Source organism: Natrix helvetica (genome assembly GCF_964273705.1).
Source record: "Natrix helvetica genome assembly, chromosome: 4".
NCBI lineage: Eukaryota > Metazoa > Chordata > Lepidosauria > Squamata > Natricidae > Natrix > Natrix helvetica.
Window position 1 is genome coordinate 11,389,713 of NC_138550.1, and position 20,741 is coordinate 11,410,453.

At 42.5% G+C, this 20,741-nt stretch overlaps 1 protein-coding gene across 8 annotated transcripts in view; it reads left to right on the forward strand.

The window, feature by feature from the left end:
* Window positions 1-20,741, forward strand: part of FAT3 (FAT atypical cadherin 3) — a 569,348-nt gene that overhangs the window by 379,527 nt on the left and 169,080 nt on the right. For 6 of the 8 annotated variants that reach the window (XR_014175185.1, XM_081950676.1, XM_081950677.1 and 3 more), the window contains exons 5-6: window positions 15,985-16,299; window positions 19,773-19,983. Coding sequence is in view for 7 of the 8 variants with exons in the window: in XM_081950676.1 (XP_081806802.1) it covers window positions 15,985-16,299; window positions 19,773-19,983 (526 nt within the window). In the remaining variant the exon portion in view is untranslated. Of the gene's footprint in view, window positions 1-11,459; window positions 11,540-15,984; window positions 16,300-19,772; window positions 19,984-20,456; window positions 20,526-20,741 lie in introns of those variants that run through there. The other 2 variants (XM_081950682.1, XM_081950681.1) reach the window with 2 other exon arrangements.

Sequence of the window (20,741 nt, forward strand, 5' to 3'; positions counted from 1 at the left end):
TCTATCTATCACTATTTCACCACGTTGAAAGGAAGAGAGAGAGAAAACAAAACCATCAATGCTTGAGACCAAGAAGCATCTCCCATTGAATTTAACAGCTGTTAGAAAGGTAGTGGCTTAAGGGTCCAGTTGGGAAGTAAAGTTAGAAGGAAGAGAGGGCCTGGTTCTCTCTGAAAGTCATTCCATACTTCTAGATTCAGTCGCTATCTCTCAGCCTAGCCAACATCCCAGATTTCTTTTGAGGATGTCATGGGAAGGAGATGTCTCATTATGCCAACCTGGATTTTATAGGAGCACTTGGGATAACTACCGTATTTTTCGGAGTATAAGATGCACCTTTTTCCCTCAAAAAAGAGGGTGAAAATCTGGGTGCGTCTTATACACTGAGTACAGCATTTTTTTCCTTCCTGAAACCCCGCCCCCTTTGCAAAAATGACCGTGCATAGCCTTTAGGAGGCTTCCAGAGTGCTCCTGGGGACTGGGGAGGGCAAAAATGAGCAGAAAATTGGCCATTTCTTGCTCATTTTAGCCCCTCTCCAGCCCCCAGGAGCACTCTATAAGCCTCCTAAAGGCTATGCATGCCCCCCCCTTCTTTTGGACAAAAAACGGGGCCGGTTTTGCGAAAAATGGGCCGTTTTTGGGCGGTCTGCAGAGTGCAAAATCTTTTTTTTTTTAATTTGCCTCTTCAGAATCTTGGTGCGTCTTATATTCCGATGCATCTTATACTCTGAAAAATAAGGTAAGTTCTTATCAGTGTATGAGACTTGAGAGAGACATGGGAACAAGATCAGCCAACAAATAGGCACAGCGACTAAGTCAGCCAATGAGGGCTGTTTGGAAACTGAAACAGTATTTTGCTGGAGTCAGCTAGGAGCCTGGGCGTGGCTTAGTTTAACTTCGATACTAAAGCTTTGAGTCTGTGCTGATCTCTAAAACTAGTCTGATGCTCTAAACTGAAACTGAAACTGTTCTCTCCTCTGCCTGTGTTTGCTTGTACTTGCTACCACATTAGAAAACCTGCTTTTGGTATTGTATATATTTATTTAATGTGTTATATTATGTTTAAAGCGAAGTTAATGAATCCTGCTGAATCAATTACCTGTGTGTGCTTTCTGGATGTGATTGCTGCAACAAACTCTTAACAGTTCTACTCAAAGAAAGAATTACAGAAGGTATATAAAAAAACCCTCATAAATGTCAGTCAGCTTGAAAAGTTCTGGATGACCTCCCATGTTAATATCAGACAAACCTTTGAAATACAAGTTTGCTGTACCAGTAGTCCTCAATTTTTTACAGTTTGTTTAGTGATTGTTTGAAGTTAACAACAGCATTGAAAAAAGTGACTTGACTCCTTTCAGATTTACAATCATTGCAGCATTCCCATGGTCACATGATCAAAATTCAAAAGCTTGGCAACTGACTCATATTTGTGACGGTTGTAGCATCTCCGAGTCTTTTGCAATTTTCTGACAAGCAAAGTCAATAACTTAACGACCTTGTTACTAACTTAACAGCAGCAGTGAATCACTTAACAGTTATGACAAGAAAGTTCGTAAAATGGGTCAGAACTCACTTGTCTCACTTATCAACAGAAATTTTGGGCTCAATTGAACTGCCTGTATATCATGTCCTGTAATGGAACAAAGCCGGATATAAATGCCATTGATAATAAGTAATGTAATAGAATTGACAGCAGATTTCGTACAAAGACAAATGTTTAGAGGAATTTGGAGCATCCTGACTGTAGAATATTTTAATTTGTGCTATTGTTTTGTTCAGCAGCTTTGTGTGAACTTGAATTATAGAATAACTTTTGCTTAAAGCTATCAAACTGATTAAATGCATTTAAATTCTCACAATGGAACCAACTAAAGACTGATTCTTAAATCCTTGGACATTTGGTTAAATGTTTGCCAGCCTGCATCATAACACGCTCTTAACAAATATGCAGAAAATAGAAAGGGAGATTAAAAAAATCTGTTTTTTTTTTAAATCTGCGAACTAGTAACTGTCTTTCCTCATGCAAGACAAGCTGGAGAAAGGTCCCCCCCTCCGCTTCTTTAGATGTCACCTCGACAGCTTACAAAAGAGACAATTAGAATTCTGTAGCAATCATTGCAATTTTAAGGAAACGTTGAAGGAAAGGTGTTTAGTTCCCGCTGGCTGGGGAGATTGGAATCAAGCAAGTTGCGTGAATAGAAAATAAATGGCGGACCAGGCCTGTGAAAAGATGGTAATGTGATGAGCTTTGTAGCCGGAGCTTTTCTCTCAGCAGGCACGAGGACTCTAAGAGGAGTGAGAATGGGAGATACTTTATCCCCTGAAGTGAGCAGACAAGAGGTTTTTGAACAACTATTATCCACCAAAGTAGAGTCAGTCCGAGTTAGAGAGGAATGTCTCCCTCATATCAATACTTGATATAAAGCTTTTCAGAACTACCATGGTTATGGGAAGCATGGGAAGCTATCAAAAAAAAAAAAAAACAGAGAGAACTTTCCAGAAATAAGAGAACTCTTGAGGGGATTGCAGACGAAAGCAAAATATTTCTCGTACATCATAGGAAGCTGGGTTAGGTCACATCTGACCACCTGTCCATCTAACTCAGGGATGTTCATATTTGGGGACATTTGTGGCCTTCCAAACTTTCCTTTTCCTTTATTGTTGTTAGTTGCGAAGTTGTGTCCGACCCATCGCAACCCCATGGACAACGTTCCTCCAGGCCTTCCTGGCCTCTACCATCCTCTGGAGTCCATTTAACCTCATGCCGACTGCTTTGGTGACTCCATCTAGCCACCTCATTCTCTGTCATCCCCTACTTCTTTTGCCTCCATCTTTCCCAAAATTAGGCTCTTCTCCAGGGAGTCCTTCCTTCTCATTAGGTGGCTAAAGCATTTGAGTTTCATCTTCAGGATCTGGCCTTCTAAGGAGCAGTCAGAGTTGATCTAGGACTGAGGGACTCGCAGGAGTCTTCTCCAGCACCAGAGTTCAAAGGCCTCCATTCTTTGGCGCTCAGCCTTCCTTATGGTCCAACTTTCACAGCCATACATTGCAACTGGAAAAACCAAAGCCTTGACTATACGCACTTTTGTTGGCAGGATAAGCTCTCTGCTTTTTACTATGCTGTCTAGATTTGCCATAGGGTTCTTTTTTCTAGCAATCTCCATTTTACAAGAGACCTACATGTGAAACCCATGTGAAAATATAGTATCACAGGTATGAGTCTCAACTGTTTTGGGACTTATAGACACAACTGAATTTTGGGAGATGTTTTGCCGAAACTATAGAAAATGCAGATCTGAATTTAGTATGCAATATGTTCTATCCTATAATGGAACATAGCAGGATATAAATATCATTAATAATAAGGAATGTAATAGAATCAACAGCAGATTTCACACAAAGATAAATGTTTAGATGAATTTGGAGCATCCTGATTAGATGGAGTATTTTAATTTGTGCTACAATTTAGTTCAGCAGCTTTATTTGAACTCGAATTATAAAATAACACTGGCATATTCCTTGTTTATTTTTGGCATGCTACTGTTGTGGCCCATCAGTGGCCAGCAGAGCTGGTAGCAGATTCGGACAGTGAGGAGGTTGGCGAGGAACATGGGCCAGTCCTGGAGTCTGGGGAAGGCTCTGATGAGGGCTCTGTTGTCATATGCCAGTTATCAGCTGCCTTCAGAGTCAGACATCAGTGAGGCAGAAGAACAGCTGGAGCCTGTTCCCAGTGTGCGCATGCGCAGAGCTGCCAGATGAAGGGAACAGCTAAAGAACAGGGGTCGACTTGGGAGTAAGGCCACAGGTGGACGATGAATGGTCCCTCCCAGAGGAAATAAAAGAGGAGCGAAAGGGGAGTGGAGTTTGCGGGAGACAATTAGTTCGCTTAATTGGTCCAAGACTCCTTGCCAAATTTTACAGATATCGGCCTGTCAGCTCTCCAAGCCAGATAAGGTCTGGGACTGTAAATTCTCCCTTGAAAGACTGGCTGTCTGTGAATGGGCAGAATTCACAGGAAATGATTAAAAGGGGTTTTTGTCGGGACAAGGAGTTTGCTTCATGCTCTTGGGAAGCCTAGGTCAGAACAGCTACATCCTTCAAATTCTTCAACGTTGTCTGCCTTTAAAGATACTGTCACCTCAGTTTTCTTTTGGTTAATGATAGAGACATGAAAATAGCAAGGAATGTCCTTATCAATTAAAACAAAACCTGCTTTTGTGTGCAGAACAAACACGCAGAATGGAACCAGGATAGATGGGTAGACAGTCTGTATGCAGGTTTATGGAGGATATAGAGCTAATTGAAAATCCTCACTGAAAAGCTTTGGGAATTGACTTCCTGTAAAAGTCATTTAAATTTACAGACGTTCCCGGTGGTACAAAAGGCCTTGTGGTTTTTATAGGTTTTGCTTTTCATTAAAAAGAAAAAGTCTGCTCGGCTAATACTTTTGCCAGATCACATGCTGGCCAGGATGCCAACAGCTGCCCACTCAGGGAGGGGATTGTTGAAATATTGGACATGGCAGAATGTTTATGGAGATGCTCAATCGTTCCAGGCCGTGGTTGTACCAAATATGCTTTTGCAAAAAGGCAACTTGACTTTCGGGGGAGGAGGGGAGATGTATAGGGACTAATTATACTGTTATAGCAGCCTAGATCAGTGGTAGACAATCTGCAGGCTTCCACATAAAATAACAGAGTTGGAAGGGACCTTGGAGGTTTTCTAGTCCAACCCCCTGCTTAGGCAGGAAACCCTATAGCATTTCAGACAAATGGTTATCCAATCTCTATTTAAAAACTTCCAGTGTTGTAGCACTCATAACTTCTGGAGGCAAGTTGTTCCACTGATTAGTTTTTCTCACTGTCAGGAATTTCTCCTTAGTTCTAAGTTGCTTCTCTCCTTGATTAGTTTCCACCCATTGCTTCTTGTCCTGCCCTCAGGTGCTTTGGAGAATAGCTTGACTCCCTCTTCTTTGTGGCAGCCCCTGAATGTTCCTAAATTTCATGCCAATCATCAACTTGGTGCTCTCCAGAAATGTTCTGATTTCATTTTAGTGGGAATTCTGGAATACTAGACCCAGCATGTTTGAAAGCATCAAGTTGCAGAAAATCATCTGAGATACTCTTATGTTAATTCTTAAAACGCTTCCCTACCCTCGGTTTGATAGTTCTCTATATATCTCAATAGACAAGGTCAACACTCACATATTAGCTTAAAGAAAAAAGTTAGCAATGAAATTATAACATTTTTTTTTTCATTTCATTTTTTCAGTAAATAAATAAGTCTTTTCGTGGTCTGGGAGAAGCTAAAGAGTAAAACTTCACCCAATCACTAGCCTATCAGAGTTTGCAGCAGCAATCACATTCAGAAAGCACACACAGGTGACTGATCCAGCAGGATTCAAAACGTCTTTATATACATAAATAACACATGAAGTAAACATACAATACCAAAAGCAGGTTTTCCAATGTGATAGCAAATTCAAGCAAACACATGCAGAGGAGAGTTTCAGTTTTAGTTTTGAGCAGCAGACTAGTTTAGAGCTCAGCACAGACTCAGAGCTGCAGAGTTCATCCACAGCCAGGCTCCTTGCTGTCTCCTTGTTGCTCACACAGCAAATACTGTTTCAGTTTCCAAACAGTCCCCATTGGCTGACCTGTTGCCATGTCTATCCAAACAGTCCCCATTGGCTGATCTGCTGCCTATTCCAGTCTATGAATATTCATACTCTGACAAAACCCCTGTTTTTGAATCTGTGAAAACTGTGGCTCCTGTTTCCTAAGATTCATCCAGCAGTAGAGCACTGAATTATGGAAGTACATTTTCCGTCTTTTAGTTTTTTTTCTTAAAAAAGAAAAAAAATCAAATCCAAAAATAGGAAGAGATATTTCCAACCCTAAACCAGGGGTTTCACCGCCTTGCATCGTGTCATTGTCAACCTTACAAAGTAGACTCCGCTTAGAAACCAAACCCCTATAGGTTAGGACTACTTTTATTGTAATAGCTATACTCAGAGAATCTTGAATGTCTGAATGTGCTTTCCGTTCCTTCACTATATATGAGAGAGAGAGAGAAAGGCTCTTGTCTGAGATGTTTCCTCAAGTTATTTTCTTGGCCTGGGCTCAAACCTTGCTTATCTGACTATTGCCTTGGGTGTAGCTCTTCTGCCTGTCCTCCAAGGCCTTCCCTTTGCCTTCTAAACCAGTGGTCACCAACTGGTGGTCCCTAGAGCACTTGGTGGTCCATGAGAAAATTTTGGTGGTCCGCAGAAAAATTATTTGCATTTTTTTATATTGCACTAAATCAGGGGTCCTCCAACTACAGCCCATGACCAGATACGTGCAATGAACGCTTGTGTTGCTGCAGAGAGTCTTCCCCTTCGGAGTCTTTTTGTGTGGGTCAGAGGGGGGCAGAAATTCTACATTTCTTGGGGAGACTTGGGGTCTCCCTTAGCCTCCTGGTGCAAGGCTTTGGGCGTAGGCTGGAGGGAAGTGCCACTGGTGGCAAAGAGCCAGAGGGCCTTATTCCACTGGGACTATATCATGACCTGGAACTGCCTGACCATCTCAGCTCACTGAGCCTCCAGGTGCTGGTACCTGGCCTTGCACTCCTGCAGGTCTTCCCTCTGCTTAGAAAGCCTATGCTCGTAGTCCTCAGTGAGGTGCTTCTGCTGAGCCTCCTTCTCAGTCAGATCCAACTTGAACTGAGCCAGCTATTTTGCCAACTCTTTCTCATGGTAGCTGCTTAGCTCCAACAACTGCTTCCTGTTGGGGCCCTAAGGAGCCCGGGCGGGCAGGCAGGGAGTAGTTAGGAGGGGAGGGGCAAGTACAGGCCAAAGAAGCGCCCCTTGATGTGAGTGACATCAAGTTGGCCACGCCCATCCAGTTCACATGACCACAGCCACGCCCACCCAGCCAGTCATTAGGCAGATCATATTAATTATCTGTTCATCATAAAATTATGAATTTAGTGGTCCCTGAGATCCAAAAGGTAGGGGACTCCTGTTCTAAACCATCCTCAACCACTGGAAAAAAACAGGACAGTAAATATTATTCATCCCTGATATTGAGAGAAAAACGTATTTGTTGTTGCTTCCCTTCTCTGGTGCAGATAGATTTTTTTAAAAGAAGAGGCCTTCCTTAACCTTATTATTGTGTAAATTCTTATTTTGTTTGACCTCGAGTTGAGCAACATGGAATACACTCAAGTTTGAAAATGGAAAATAACCTCAATCTCCTGATTAGCACCTTGCATTATAATGATCCTTATATATGCACATATGGACACAAATATTACACCTCACCGTGCTTCCTGCAGTGATACACATTTTGCAATTAATAAACTGTCAGATTCCAAGTCCTTAAAAAGAAATATGTGAGACTTCCTGTGTACACTAAAAGCATAATATTCCTTGGTCTTGATTCATTGGCATGAACACTCCTACCCCATCTGACATTTATCAAATTTTAAAAAAAAATGCTACCTTCTGTTTTTGGCTTGGGCAGAATCCTTCGGCTTAATCTCTAGTGTTTCATATGCAGAGGATGTGTTTGTAGGAAATTCTCACCTGCAAATTAAAAAGATAAACTTTTTCTACCTCAATTAAATCTAGAGAAGATAAGGTGGTTTTTTTTAAAAAAATAGTATCACTTCATCTCAGCATGCATAATAAAGTTTGGCAAGTATTTAATAAAGTTCACTCTATTTTAACGTTATTCATAGTGTTTATTTTATAAAGTATGCATGCATAATAAAGTTTGGCAAATAGCCAGCTTGGTATTGTTCTGACCCAGCTCCCCAAACACAACAAACCCACTGAAGTGGACTCAAAAGATTAATTAGGAGTGCTGGCAGCCCCGGTAAACAGTTACTCTCTCACCGCTGGCTACCAAGCCTGTCCGGCCGGGAGATGAATAGTTGTCTACCACATCTATTCATCTACGCACCTTGCCTTTTATCCCCAGAGCTAGGGTTGGGCTTTGTTAGCAGCGGTGGCTCTTCCTTACCAAGGATCGGCCCATGGATTTCCACTGCTCTCCTCTCCTCTGCCTTCTGCACATCCGCGCATCAGGCACTGGACCCAGCTGTTCCTCCTCTTCCTCATCAGCCACTTCCAGACCTGGGGGCTGTTGACTCTCCATCTGAGGGCTGATGGACGACCCAGGCTCCACCTCTGTCTCTCTCTGCCAGCTCCATTCCCTCTTCCCCCTCAGAACTCCTTCATGCTGATCCTGACTCCCACATCACATCCTCATCTGAACAGGTATAGTGGTTAAGGCACTGACCTAGGAACCAGTGAGTTATAGTCCAATCACCAGATCACTATGAGTTCTAGTTCCATCTTAAGCGTCAAAAGCCAGCTGGGTGATTTTGGGCCAGTTAGTAGGAGACTGTGAGTTCTACTCCTGTCTTGGGCATGAAAACTGGCTGGGTGACTTTGGGCCAATCACGAGGGCATGGTGAGTTTTTGTCCCATCTTAGGCATAAAAGCCAGCTGGGTGTCTTTGGGTCAATGACCAGGAGGCTGTGAGTTCTAGTCCTGTCTTTGTTATGAACACCACGTGAGTGACTTTGGGCCAGTGACATGGAGATGGTGAGTTCTAGTTCCACTTAGGCATGAAAGGCAGCTGGGTGACTTTGGGCCAGTCGCTCTCTCGCTCTCAACCCAACACACCTTACAGGATTGTGGGGAAAATAGGAGGAGGGAATATTAAAGAGGAGGAAGGAGGAGTCTATTTATAAAAAATAATAAAAGCAAGATAAAAATGAAATATTAAAGAAGTATTATTCTCCAAGGTTTCTGTTGTTTTCTTGTTTAGATTATATACCTTCACAGACCCTGATCAGAAGGAAAAAGTTAAAAGGATAAAGAGGAATCGGAATACTTCAAGACATGGGGAAGATTTTATGATTGGCTAGAGAAAGGAAGCTAGAAAAAAAAGTAGGGAGAAGATAAAGAACTCAGACGATGCACTATTAAATGGAAAAGGGGGGAAAGGGAAAACAAAAAAGAAAATATTAAATATATAAGTATATATTCAAGAGCGAGATATAAACGGGTGGGGAACATAACTAGGGTAGATTAGCAAAGGTAAGGGAATAAGAAATGATGCGAAATTATATCTGGGTTTTGCAGAAATACCATCCCAAGGAAAAATAAACTGAGTTTTGAAATAGACACCAACAACAATAGAAAAAGAAAGGAGAAGAGAATGAAAGGAAGACAGGGGAAAGAAGAAAAAGGTAATGAGAGGAGGATGGAAGGGAGAGAAAGAGAAGGGGAGAGGGTAGGAAGGGGAAGAGTAGGAGTAGGAGAAAGGGAAGGGAAGAAGAAAGGGAAAGGAGAGGAGGAAGGAAGGAAGGAGAGAAGGGAGGGAGGTAGAAAAGAAAGGGAAAATAAGATGGTGTTACAGCAGGAGGATGGAATGGTAAATAAAGCAACCCAAACTGTATATTATAACCTATTAAATGAAATAATAAATGTATAAGAATGACAAATATAAAAAAATAATAACAATTATGTGAACGTATACTTAAAACGGTATGTAAGAGAATAAAAAAATGGGGAAAAAAGAATGAAAAAATTAGAAGGGTTTTTATTGGCCATCGTCTTCAACTCAGTGGTCAGATCAAGAATCTGGACAGATGGCTGTCTAACTTCTGTTTCAGCACGTCCCGTGAAGAGACCACAATAATTGTTCATTTATTTCACTTCCAAAGGCCAAAAAATAATGGCTTTCACTTTTAGGAAGCATTGCCTAATATTCATCTGAATCTTGTCTTTCTGATACTTAAATTTATTACTTCGTGTCATGAACTCCTGAGCAAAAGGGACAAGGTCCTACCTTATCTGAGACATACTTTCAGATATTTGAAAAACGGGGTCATGTACCTCTCCCAATTTTCTATTCTGGAAGCTCTTCCCATCCCAGTTCCTCCTATCTCCCTTAACAAGAGTTATTTTTCAGTTCCCTGATCGTCTTCATTGACTTCCCCTGAGTTTGCTCCAGGAGTGGGTTGCTGACGGATTTACTATTGGTTCACAACCGGTGCGCAATCTGCACATGCACTTGCTTCGCTCACATGTGCGTGCACTGTTCAAAGTAAATTGTTCTTTGCACATGTGCAGAACAATCTACAGTGAACTGTGCACGCGCAGTCACTAAAAACCAAAATGGTGGCAGCCCAGCAGCAGCGAGGAAACCGGTTCAGGGGCGTGGCAGGCCTGGGTTGCTGCCGGTTCTGCGATCCAGGCCTGAATTCCACTACCGGTTCAGCTGAACTGAGCCGAACTGGGAGCCATCCACCTCTGGTTTGTTCCCATCTCTCTTGTTTCCTTCTTAAACCGTTGTGTCTAAAACTGGGCATTGTACTTCAACTGGATTTCGAAAAAAGGAGAATTGAGTAGAATTATTACCGTATTTTTCAGAGTATAAGACGTACCAGAGTATGAGGTGCACCAAGGTTTAGAAGAGGCACATTTTTTGCACTCTGAAAACCTCCCAAAAATGGCCTGATTTTTGCAAAAATGGCCCTGTTTTTTTTTTAAGGGGGCATGAATAGCCTTTAGGAGGCTTGTAGAGTGCTCCTGGGGGACGGCAAAAATTAGCAAAGAATGGCCCGTTTTTCACAAAAACAGGCCCATTTTTTGTCAGAAAAAGGGCATGGATAGCCTTTAGGAGGCTTATAAGATTACTCCTGGGGGCTGGAGAGGAAAAATTGAGCAAAAAACGGCCTGTTTTTTGCTCATTTCTGCCCTCCCCAGCCCCCAGGCGCTCTCAGAAAGCCTCCTAAAATCTATGCACGGCCATTTTAGTGAAGGGGCGGGGTTTCAGGAGGCAAAAAATGCTATATTCAGTGTATAAGATGCACCTAGATTTTCAGCCTCTTTTTTGAGGAAAAAGGTGTGTCTTATACTCCGAAAAATACGGTACTTTCCGTGATTTCAAAATTCTCCAGGATTTGTCCAATTCTTGGCCGAACTCCTGCCTTCTATGAATACCATGGCATCGTTCTGACAGGTTTTGGCTGATGAAACACAACTGCATTCAGATCGACACATGAGAACCCAAGAACTCCCGCTAAGTAGTTTATATTGTAGAAAAGTCATAAAGCCATAATGAAAGAATTCCAACAATTAAAGGGTTTCAAGTACAAAACCTATGTTGCTAAGCTATTCGCTTTTCTCTGTTATTTTTCCTTTTGGCCAACGACTTGGCCTCCACTTCTGCAATGAGGGAGGTCCTGTTTCCAGCTGGCCCTTGTTTAAAAGATGGTCTGAGATGGTTATCGGGTTGTCATTGTGTGACCCTGCGAGAATTGACTCTCACAGATCAGGCATGGCTAAGGCTAAACCTTCTCAGTTCATTTTTGTTTGCCATAACACAAAGATCTTAACATCGTTCTTCTTTTTCCTTCATCCATTTGTCTTGAAATATTTGCTTGCTTTCCTTTATCAGATTAATTAATTAATTGCTGAGCTCGTCAGCTGGAAAGCTTGACAGCCTGGTTTCGAGATCCAAGAGCCACGCAACGAGGTGAGGTCCCATTACTTGTCCCGGTTCTTGCCCACCTAGCAATTCGAAAGCATGCAAATGCAAGTAGATAAATAGGTACCACTTCGGTGGGAAGGTAACAGCATTCCATTCCCTTTGGCATATAGCCATGCTGGCCACTTGACCACAGAAGTGTCTTCAGACAACTCTGCTTCTCTCAACTAAGAAACGGAGGTGAATACCACTCCCTAGAGTCAGACACAATTGGACAGGATCTACTTTTACTTTTCATAATTGACTTTTGGTTTCCCCATCAAAAATAAGGTCTTACTGTTTGAATAAGGTCTTACTGTTCTACTTCTTTGTAAGCTTTTCTGGTCTTATTGTTTTAATGGCCCCATCCTGTAAATGACAGAACTAGAACACAAATTTCCTTTCTTGAATGGGCATAGTCTTTGCTTTTTCACTGTCTGAAGAGATATCTCTTAAAAAGTGTCTTCTAAATTGGTGGCACAAACATCTTACAGATACAGAGCCTGAAGTTATTATAGGTCCTTTGTCATCTTCTAAAGCTTTGTGGGAACTCTTGTGTCTTCTCAAGTGCCTTTATGCTCCAAGTCTCCTATGGGAAATACCTCTACTATACCGCAACGAGTATCAAGGGAAATCACTCTGCAGTGTGCTGCTAAATGTTTGAGAATTGGCACAGCCAGTTTCATTGTTGCTATCACGTCACTCGCTGTAGAAAAGCTTATTGGTGTGCTAGATGTCAAGGGTCATCTCTGCTGTCAACTGGCTTGCAAAATTCCCGAAAAAGATCTAACAATTGGCTCTTGCAAGCTGGTGCAAGCCAGCTCCAGCAAACAACTGAAGTCACTTAATAGCCTTCTAAAAGGACTATCTTAACACAAAGAAAGGAGGGCATAAAGAGATAAATACCATAATCTCTCTGCTATCTACTCTGCCCCTTGTGAGTGCTTCTCCACACTAGTTGTTGCCTCTGCGCTATCATTGGTTCCATGTTGCTCAGTTGACTGATGAGAACTGTCCTGTCTCATTTGGGTAGGTTCCTTTTGTTTGATGTCAAGAACCTCAGCATAATTTCTTGGTTTCACTCGGTGTACATGCCAGAGACAATGCAGTAGAAGCTAAGCCTGATCACACATGGGAGATGATGATAATGATGATGATGGTTGGTTATCCATTCAGTTGGGTCTAACTCTTGGCAATTCTGTTGGCCAGGTTCCTCCACATCTTCCGATCTTGCACTCCTTCTTTGAGTTGTTCTACGCTCTGGCTGGTGCCACCTTTGATGGTGTCCTATCACCTTGTACTTTGATGTCTGTGTTTCCTTTTTTCCATTAACTCTTCCAATCATAATTGCTTTCTCCAGTGAATTCCACTGTGTGACGTGCCCAAAATAAATGAGATGCAGTTTCATGATTTTGAGATTATCATTTCTCCAAAACCTACAAAATTCTACCAAAAAAGGTTCCACTTAGGCAAATTTGAGCAATTAGAAAATCCCAGTTATCACTTAGTAATCAGTTTTCGTGTTTTTCCCACTGTCTTCATACATGGGAAATGCAAGACAGTAGTTCACATGTTTGGAAAGCTTCCCTCTAGTTACACTTTGGGCCTGACAAATCATTAATTGTAAAATTGCTTTTCAGCTTTCATGACGTACATTGCACGACATGCATTAATCAAAACAGAAAACAAAAGAAAAAGGGGGGGACCGATGTTATAGAAAGATAACAAATAATTTGAATAGAGCTGAGTAGGTTCAGAGAGCTGAGTAAGTTAAATGAATAACCGAGCGGCAGTTTAACGTGGAATTGCTGACCATTTCACTGTGGATGGAACCCTGGAAATAAATAATGCAAGGTGAAGAAAGAAATAATAAATCCATATATTTTTCAACGTTTTCCTTATTTTAACCCAACGCAATAACATTACAGAGGAGAGGCAGGTATGGATTTTTACTAGCTTGAAAGTAGCTTAGGTTCTTCTTTTGCAATTCCCACGATGACAGTGTTTGGTGGTTGCAAGTCAATCTCCCTTATATTTTGTTCTCTCTGGCTCTGTTGGCACTTCCCACATGTTTTCTTTTCACTCTTGTAGAAATAAATAAATGATAATTCTGAATCATCACAAAAATAAGAGAGATACAGAGAAACAGAGAGCATCTTTGGACATATATCCGTTTTGACAGATCCCAGAGATTTCAGACAAATTGGCTTCCTCACTCTGAAAAGCAGAATGACCAGCCCACCTAAATGTCCACCACTGAAGGTCTCCAACATTATCAGATTTCTGGAACAAATTAAAAACAGTTTTTCTGGAGAGCTTTGGGGACTGAAATCCTATTTGTTTGGGGAGGTTTAGTGCCTTGCAATATTTTTTTTTAAAGTTACTGTACTCTTATCATGCTTTGTTGATTTATTGTGAGTCACTGAGAATCTTCCATGATTGCAGCGGATTATAAATGCAATTAATAAAATCAATTTTTTTTTAGTGATTATACCAGGATTGCTTAACCTTGGTGACCTCGCACTGCGCCCCCGCGTGCCCCATTTTGTGCCTGGAAAGCCTGCACCAACCTGGAAGCCAAAACGGGGCGCGGGGGTGCTGCACAAGGTCCCAAAATTCATTGCGAGAGGAGGCACACTTATGTGTCCTGCCACCCGTGCATGCACGGCAGAGACCCAAAGTCCAGCTGGAGGCACATGCACAGTGGATCTGGGCTGGGGGGACGGCTGACATGCCCGCAGAGAGGGCTCTGCGGGGCCACCTGTGGCACTCGTGCCATAGGTTCATCATCACAGCTGTAGTTAACTGTTCTAGAAAGACTTAAGCCAAAGTGTGATATCATTGTTTTACTTTGGTTTTTCCAAAGACAGACATTGACAACTGTAAGCTGCTAACCCTCACTGCTCTACTACTTCATGTCTCCAGTAATTTATTCCCTTCTTGCTTTTCCACAAAGTAAAACCGATTAAACCTCCTAGGTGGTTTTTTTTTTTTTTTACTGGGATATTATTTCCATTCAGGGAAATCTACAATGCAAGCCTACATTCCCTTAAAGAATAATAATTAAAATGTTATTTCACTGCTTATTGTAGTCTCAGAGCGGTTTGCTGTAATAACCTACCACCAAAATTGATAAAACATTTTAAAATAACAGTTGAAAATTAAGTTTTAAGTCAACCTTAAAAGCTGTTTTGGGGAAAAGATGTCTTTAAAACCTTTTGGAATTCTAAGGGGGCCAATCTTACTCAGGAAGTGAATTCTAGAGAAAGGAATAAGTATAGAAAAGACAGCAGCTATCTAAGAAGAATGATCTCTATTGGGCAGCAAACATTTGAGTCATCCTTTGCAGCCTAATACATGGTACAAGTAGTCCACAACTTACAACCATGAGTTTAATGACTATTCAGAATTATGACGCTGAGAAAAGTGACATGACCATTTTTCACACTTACAACTGTTGCACAATCCCCATGGTCACCTGATCAAAATTCAGATCCTTGGCAACTGGCATGTATTTATGGCAGTTTGCAGCGTCCCGGGCAGTGGTGGGACTCAAATATTTTTACTACTGGTTCTGTGGGCGTGGCAGGGGAAGGATACTGCAAAATTACCATTCCCTTCCCACTCTTGGGGGAAGAATACTGCAAAATCCCCATTCCCTCCCCACTCTTGGGGAAAAGATACTGTAAAATCCCCATTCCCTCCCCACCCCACTAACCTGCTTTCCAGCTCCGTTCTCCTGTACCGGGCAACAAAAGAAGACCCAGCCGATCAGCTGGGACTCGGGAGGCAGTGAGGGACGTGGCCAGCCAGAGGTGATATTTGCTGCTTCTCCGAACTACTTAATATTTCCGCTACCGGTTCCCCAGAACCGGCTGAATATCACCTCTGGTCCTGGGTTCATGTGATCACCTTTGACCTTCTGACAATCAACGCCAGAGTCACTTAACAACCACTAACTTAACTGCAGCAATCCAATGGACAACTGTGGCAAGGAAAATGAGACAAAACCCGCTTAACAACATCCTCAGATTGGAACCATTCTGCTTTGAGTTTGGGGCTCAAAGCTTTCGTCTCAAATTCCAAACAGGATGTTTGAGGGGATATACTGTTTAGTTTGTATTTGAGTGGTGCGGTGGCCTAGAGGTGGAGCTCTCGCCTCACAATCAGGAGGCTGTGAGTTCGATCCTAGGTAGCGACAGATATTTCTCTCTCTGGCCACATTGAGAATATATCTGCTGAATAGAACTCTGCACTGGCGACAGGAAAGGCATCCGGCCAGTAAACACTGAGTTCCATTCAGTTGCCCAGACTCCACCCCACAAGGGATTATGGGGTCATTAAAAGAAGATGATGATTGTTCTGTTTGTATTTATTTATATTCTATTTCAACTTTTTACTAGTTTTGTGCACTTCTAACAGTTTTTTGTTGGTGTTGTTACTCTTTCCACTTCAGGTCACAGTAACGGATGGCGGGGTCTCTCCCAAGCAGTCTACGGTATGGCTAGTGGTCCAGGTTTTGGATGAAAACGATAACAAGCCTCAGTTCCCAGAGAAAGTCTATCAGGTCAAGTTGCCCGAAAGGGACCGGAAGAAGAGAGGGGAGCCCATATACCGAGCCTTTGCCTTCGACAAGGACGAAGGCTCCAACGCCGAGATTTCCTACAGCATTGTGGATGGAAACGAAGACGCCAAGTTCTTCATTGACCCCAAGACTGGGATGGTTTCTTCGCGAAAGCAGTTCACTGCGGGGAGCTACGACATCTTAACTGTAAGTCTTCAGTACTGGAATAAGCTTTAAGAGCTGGTTTTACTGTTTTCAAGTACTTTATGGGGAGTCCTCAACTTACGGCTGGCCATTTAACAACAACAAATTACGACGGGCCTAGAATGAACGTTTTACAAACGTTTTAGTCATTTTACAATATCACTCCTCACACACACACTTGCACGCCGCATGTATATTATACAAGCACACATACTTATGCCGAGGTGGCGCAGTGGTTAGAGTGCAGTACTGCAAGCTACTTCAGCTGACTGCTAGCTGCAATTCGGCAGTTCAAATCTCACTGGCTGAGGTTGACTCAGCCTTCCATCCTTCCGAGGTGGATAAAATGAGGACCCAGGTTGTTGGGGGCAATAGGCTGACTCTGTAAAGCGCTTAGAGAGGGCTGTAAAAGCACTATGAAGTGGTATATAAGTCTAAGTGCTATCGCTATACTTATATATAATCCTCGACTTACAACATGACTTCACTTAACATGAAGTTATGATGGGCCTAGAACAAATGTTTTACAGCCCATAAAACACTTCTAACCATCTTAAAATGTCATGCTTCTCTCTCACACACACAAACACACACACACAGAGTCCCTGACTTTTGGCAGGTCACTTTAACAACAACTAATAGCGATGGGCCTATAATGAATGTTTTATAGCCCATAAAGTACTTCTAGCCATCTTAAAATGTCATGACTCAACGCACGCGCACGCATGCACTCATATATATTATATGTACATACATATATTGCATAAATACATGTGTCATGTGACCACATTTCATGCACTTGGCAACTGGCGCACCTTTCCAACTAACTGCGTATTCCATGGTCATGTGATTGCAGTTTGCAGATTTATTTATTTTTTGCCAGTTTCCAGCAATTTTTGGGGTCAATTTCTGGCAAAAAAATATATATATCACCAATTCAGAAGAACAGGGCCTTAGGGAACACAGTCTTTGCTTAACAACCACTGATTGGCTTCATGACTATGTGGATTGACGTAACTGCCACAAAAAGTGTTGTATAGTCAGGTCAGGTCACATGGGTGCCTTGACTTATAATCGTAGTAACTTACAACCAGAGTTCCAGACCAGGGTTGGTATTCACTTATCTTCCCTACCGCAAATGTTCGCAGACAGCCTTCCCTTACGTGCGTTTTTGCCCAAAAAAATTATGGGGGCCTAAATGGGATGCCGTAGAGCCAGGGCGGGTGGGTGGAGCCTCCCGCAATTTCTGCTACCGGTTCGGGAAAATCAGTCCGAACTGATAGAATACTACCTCTGATCCAGACCCAATTTTGGTCGTAAGTTGAGGGCACAAGTTTTCATTGGCAACAGTTTGCTTGTCTTGAACCCTCAAATTAAGAACTGGATTTTCAAGTAAGTTGAATTCAGGGAAAGGTAAAGATTTCCCCTGTCTAGTTGTGTCTCACTCTAGGGTTTGGCGCTCATCTCCATGTCTTAGCCAAGGGAGCCGGCATCATTGGAAAACATTTCTGTGGTCATGTGACTATACGCTGAGGTGCACAGAACACTGTTACTTTCCAGGGGTGGGTTCCTGCCGGCATTACTACCAGTTTAGTGCCTGAAAAAAATTGTGCATTCTGCGCACGTCCACATTTGCACTTAAAAAGGTCTGCGCATGTGCACACCATTAAAAACGGGGGGAGAATTGTTTTTTTTAATGAAGATTGTTCTGCGCATGTGCAGAACAGAACATAAAGATGGCGGCGCCCAGGATAGAACCGGTATGGTCACGTGTCCAGCCAAATTACTACCTATTCGGCCGAACCGGTAGGAAACCACCTCTATTACTTTCCCATTGTAGTGGTACCTATTTATCTACTTGCATTTGCATGTTTTCGAACTGCCAGGTGGGCAGGAGCTAGAGCAAGGAACGGGAGCTCTCACGCCACACTCGGGTCTCGAACCTGGGCTATTAGCTTTCCATCTAATAAGTATCTTTAATCCCTGATCCATCGTGCCCCTGATGGGTTTTCAATTTTTGACCTTCCAGTAAGTTGAATTCAGGTATCTCCATTCAAACCAATGTACTTTAAGACTCAGTATTTTCTCGCTCTTACTGAATATGAAAAATAGTTGGCAGGATGGCCTGTACATGAGAGATTAATTGGAACTCACCTTCTTCATTATTGGAAGGAATTCACAGGAACTTAATTGGATGGCAAGTGGTGGAGGGTTAAGTGGGCACAGGTGTTTGCTGCTGTGTCATGCAGGTCGACAGCAGGCCTTCTGTGGTGCATCTGATTTAAAAGCCATAACAGTGGATGCATGGTGGCAGTAAATTACAGAGTAAGCAGGTGGCTTTTCACAACTCACTCTGTGTAACAAATGAACTTTGCAACTTGGGAACCAGCTCAATGGCAAGCAAGACTGTTTGCTCAAAGTGCTTAATCAGGTCTGATGAACATTTGGTTGCTGCTTCACACAAGATGTGAAGTGTGGCTAGCGTTGACCCTGATTAGAGTTTTTTGTTCTGACCTGGGCTTCCTGATACAGTAAAAAGCAGACGCTTAGTCCCCAAAACCCACTTTTTATTTCAACGGCTGTGAATTATGTTCATTCACAGCCCGTAATGAGTCATAAATAGTTTGTAATGAGTCCGACAGAAGTCTGCCAAAGTCTTTCGGTATAAGGCTGATAAGCACCCACCTTTATCTCCCTTTAAATGCTGCCAAAGACCTACTTGGCTTTGCAAAGGCCACACGGAGCAGAGTCAAAACGGAGCTTCAGAAGGTAAACTGACCAACATGAACCAAGTTGCTTCCTGAAAAGGCTTGTGTGCCTTCGTTCCTCCTTTATGTCCTTAAATGTTTTCACCAAAAAATACAAAATGTCGTGACAGAATAACAGAGTTGGAAGAGACCTTAGACGACTTTTTGCCCAACTTCATGCTCAGGCAGAAAACCCCGTACCACGGGTGTCAAACTCAATCACGTCACACGACGCATCATGACAGTTTTTGCTTTTGCAGAGCCGGGAAGGGCGTGGCCTGTGCGTGACGCATCCTGCCCATGGGCTGCCAGTTTGATAGGCCTGCCCTATATCATTTCAGACAAATGGTTATACAACATCTTCTTAAAAACTTCCGGTGTTGGAGCATTCACAACTTCTGGACGCAAGTTGTTCCCCTGATTAATTGTTCTCACTATTAGGAAATTTCTCCTTAATTCTAGGTTGCTTCTCTCCTTGATTAGTATCCACCCTTGTCCTGCCTTCAGGTGCTTTGGAGAATAGTTTGACTCCCTCTTCTTTGTGGCAGCCCCAAAGATATTGGAACAATGCTATCATGTCTCTCCCTGGCCCTGCAGTGTAATTCAGAAAAACACCATTCATTTCATGATTATGGGAATTCAGGGGCCATTTTGAAAGCAAAACAGGGGTGAAATCTTTGCCTAGAGAAGTGTGCTAAAGTCTCCTCTCTGTCCTCCCATGCCTAACAGATCAAAGCAGTTGACAACGGCCGGCCCCAGAAGTCTTCTACAGCACGCCTCCACATTGAATGGATTAAGAAACCACCTCCATCCCTCATTCCTCTGACATTCGATGAGCCCTTCTATAACTTCACCATCATGGAAAGCGACCGAGTGACGGAAATTGTCGGCGTGGTCTCCGTGCAGCCCGCTAACATCCCCTTGTGGTTTGACATCGTCGGTAGGTTGAACCCCATTGGCAATCTTGCCCAGAATGGAAAGTAGTGCTGCCTAGATTTGGGTTGGAGAAAACTATCAAGGGATTGACTGTCTGGCATTGAAAAACTGCTGTATGGAATCGTGGCTAATTTTAATCTAACTACTTTTTTCACGCTTTGGTTCTTGATGCCTTAGCTAAGCTATATGGCTGGATTGTTTCTTTTTGTTTGTTTGTTTATTTCCTCCCCTCTTCCATAATATGTGACTGACTTGCGATCCTAATGTTGTCTGTTGTTTTAAATTCTCTGGCCGTAATTTGCTAATCTCGTTTCTAAATGTATTTTGATGGCGACTTTTAATCAGCTGTCCCTCATTTCTCTCTTTCTCTCTCTCTTTTCTCCCGGTGCTTTTTATTTCCTTTTGCATTCTGTTACCTTGGTTGTTTTTGTTGTTTTGTTTCTTTTCTTTTTCTGCTTCCGACCGCTCTGCTTCAAGGTGGCAAGCATGCCCGAGAGATGTTCTATATCCTACAGACAGCTTGTGGGCAGAACTGCTCAACCGAAGGTACCTTCAGTGGAAAATATACATTTGCTACAGTTTTATCGGCTGCCTTTCTCGGTGATCTTTTTAATGTCTGAAAAAAGAGACTCCGCACTCCAGAAGATAGGCTTAACCTACAGGAAGGACCTTGACAGACTTGAACGTGGGGCGCTATCTAACAAAATGAAATTCAATAGTTGGAAAAAGTAAGGTTCTCCAGTTTAGGCAAGAAAAAGCAAG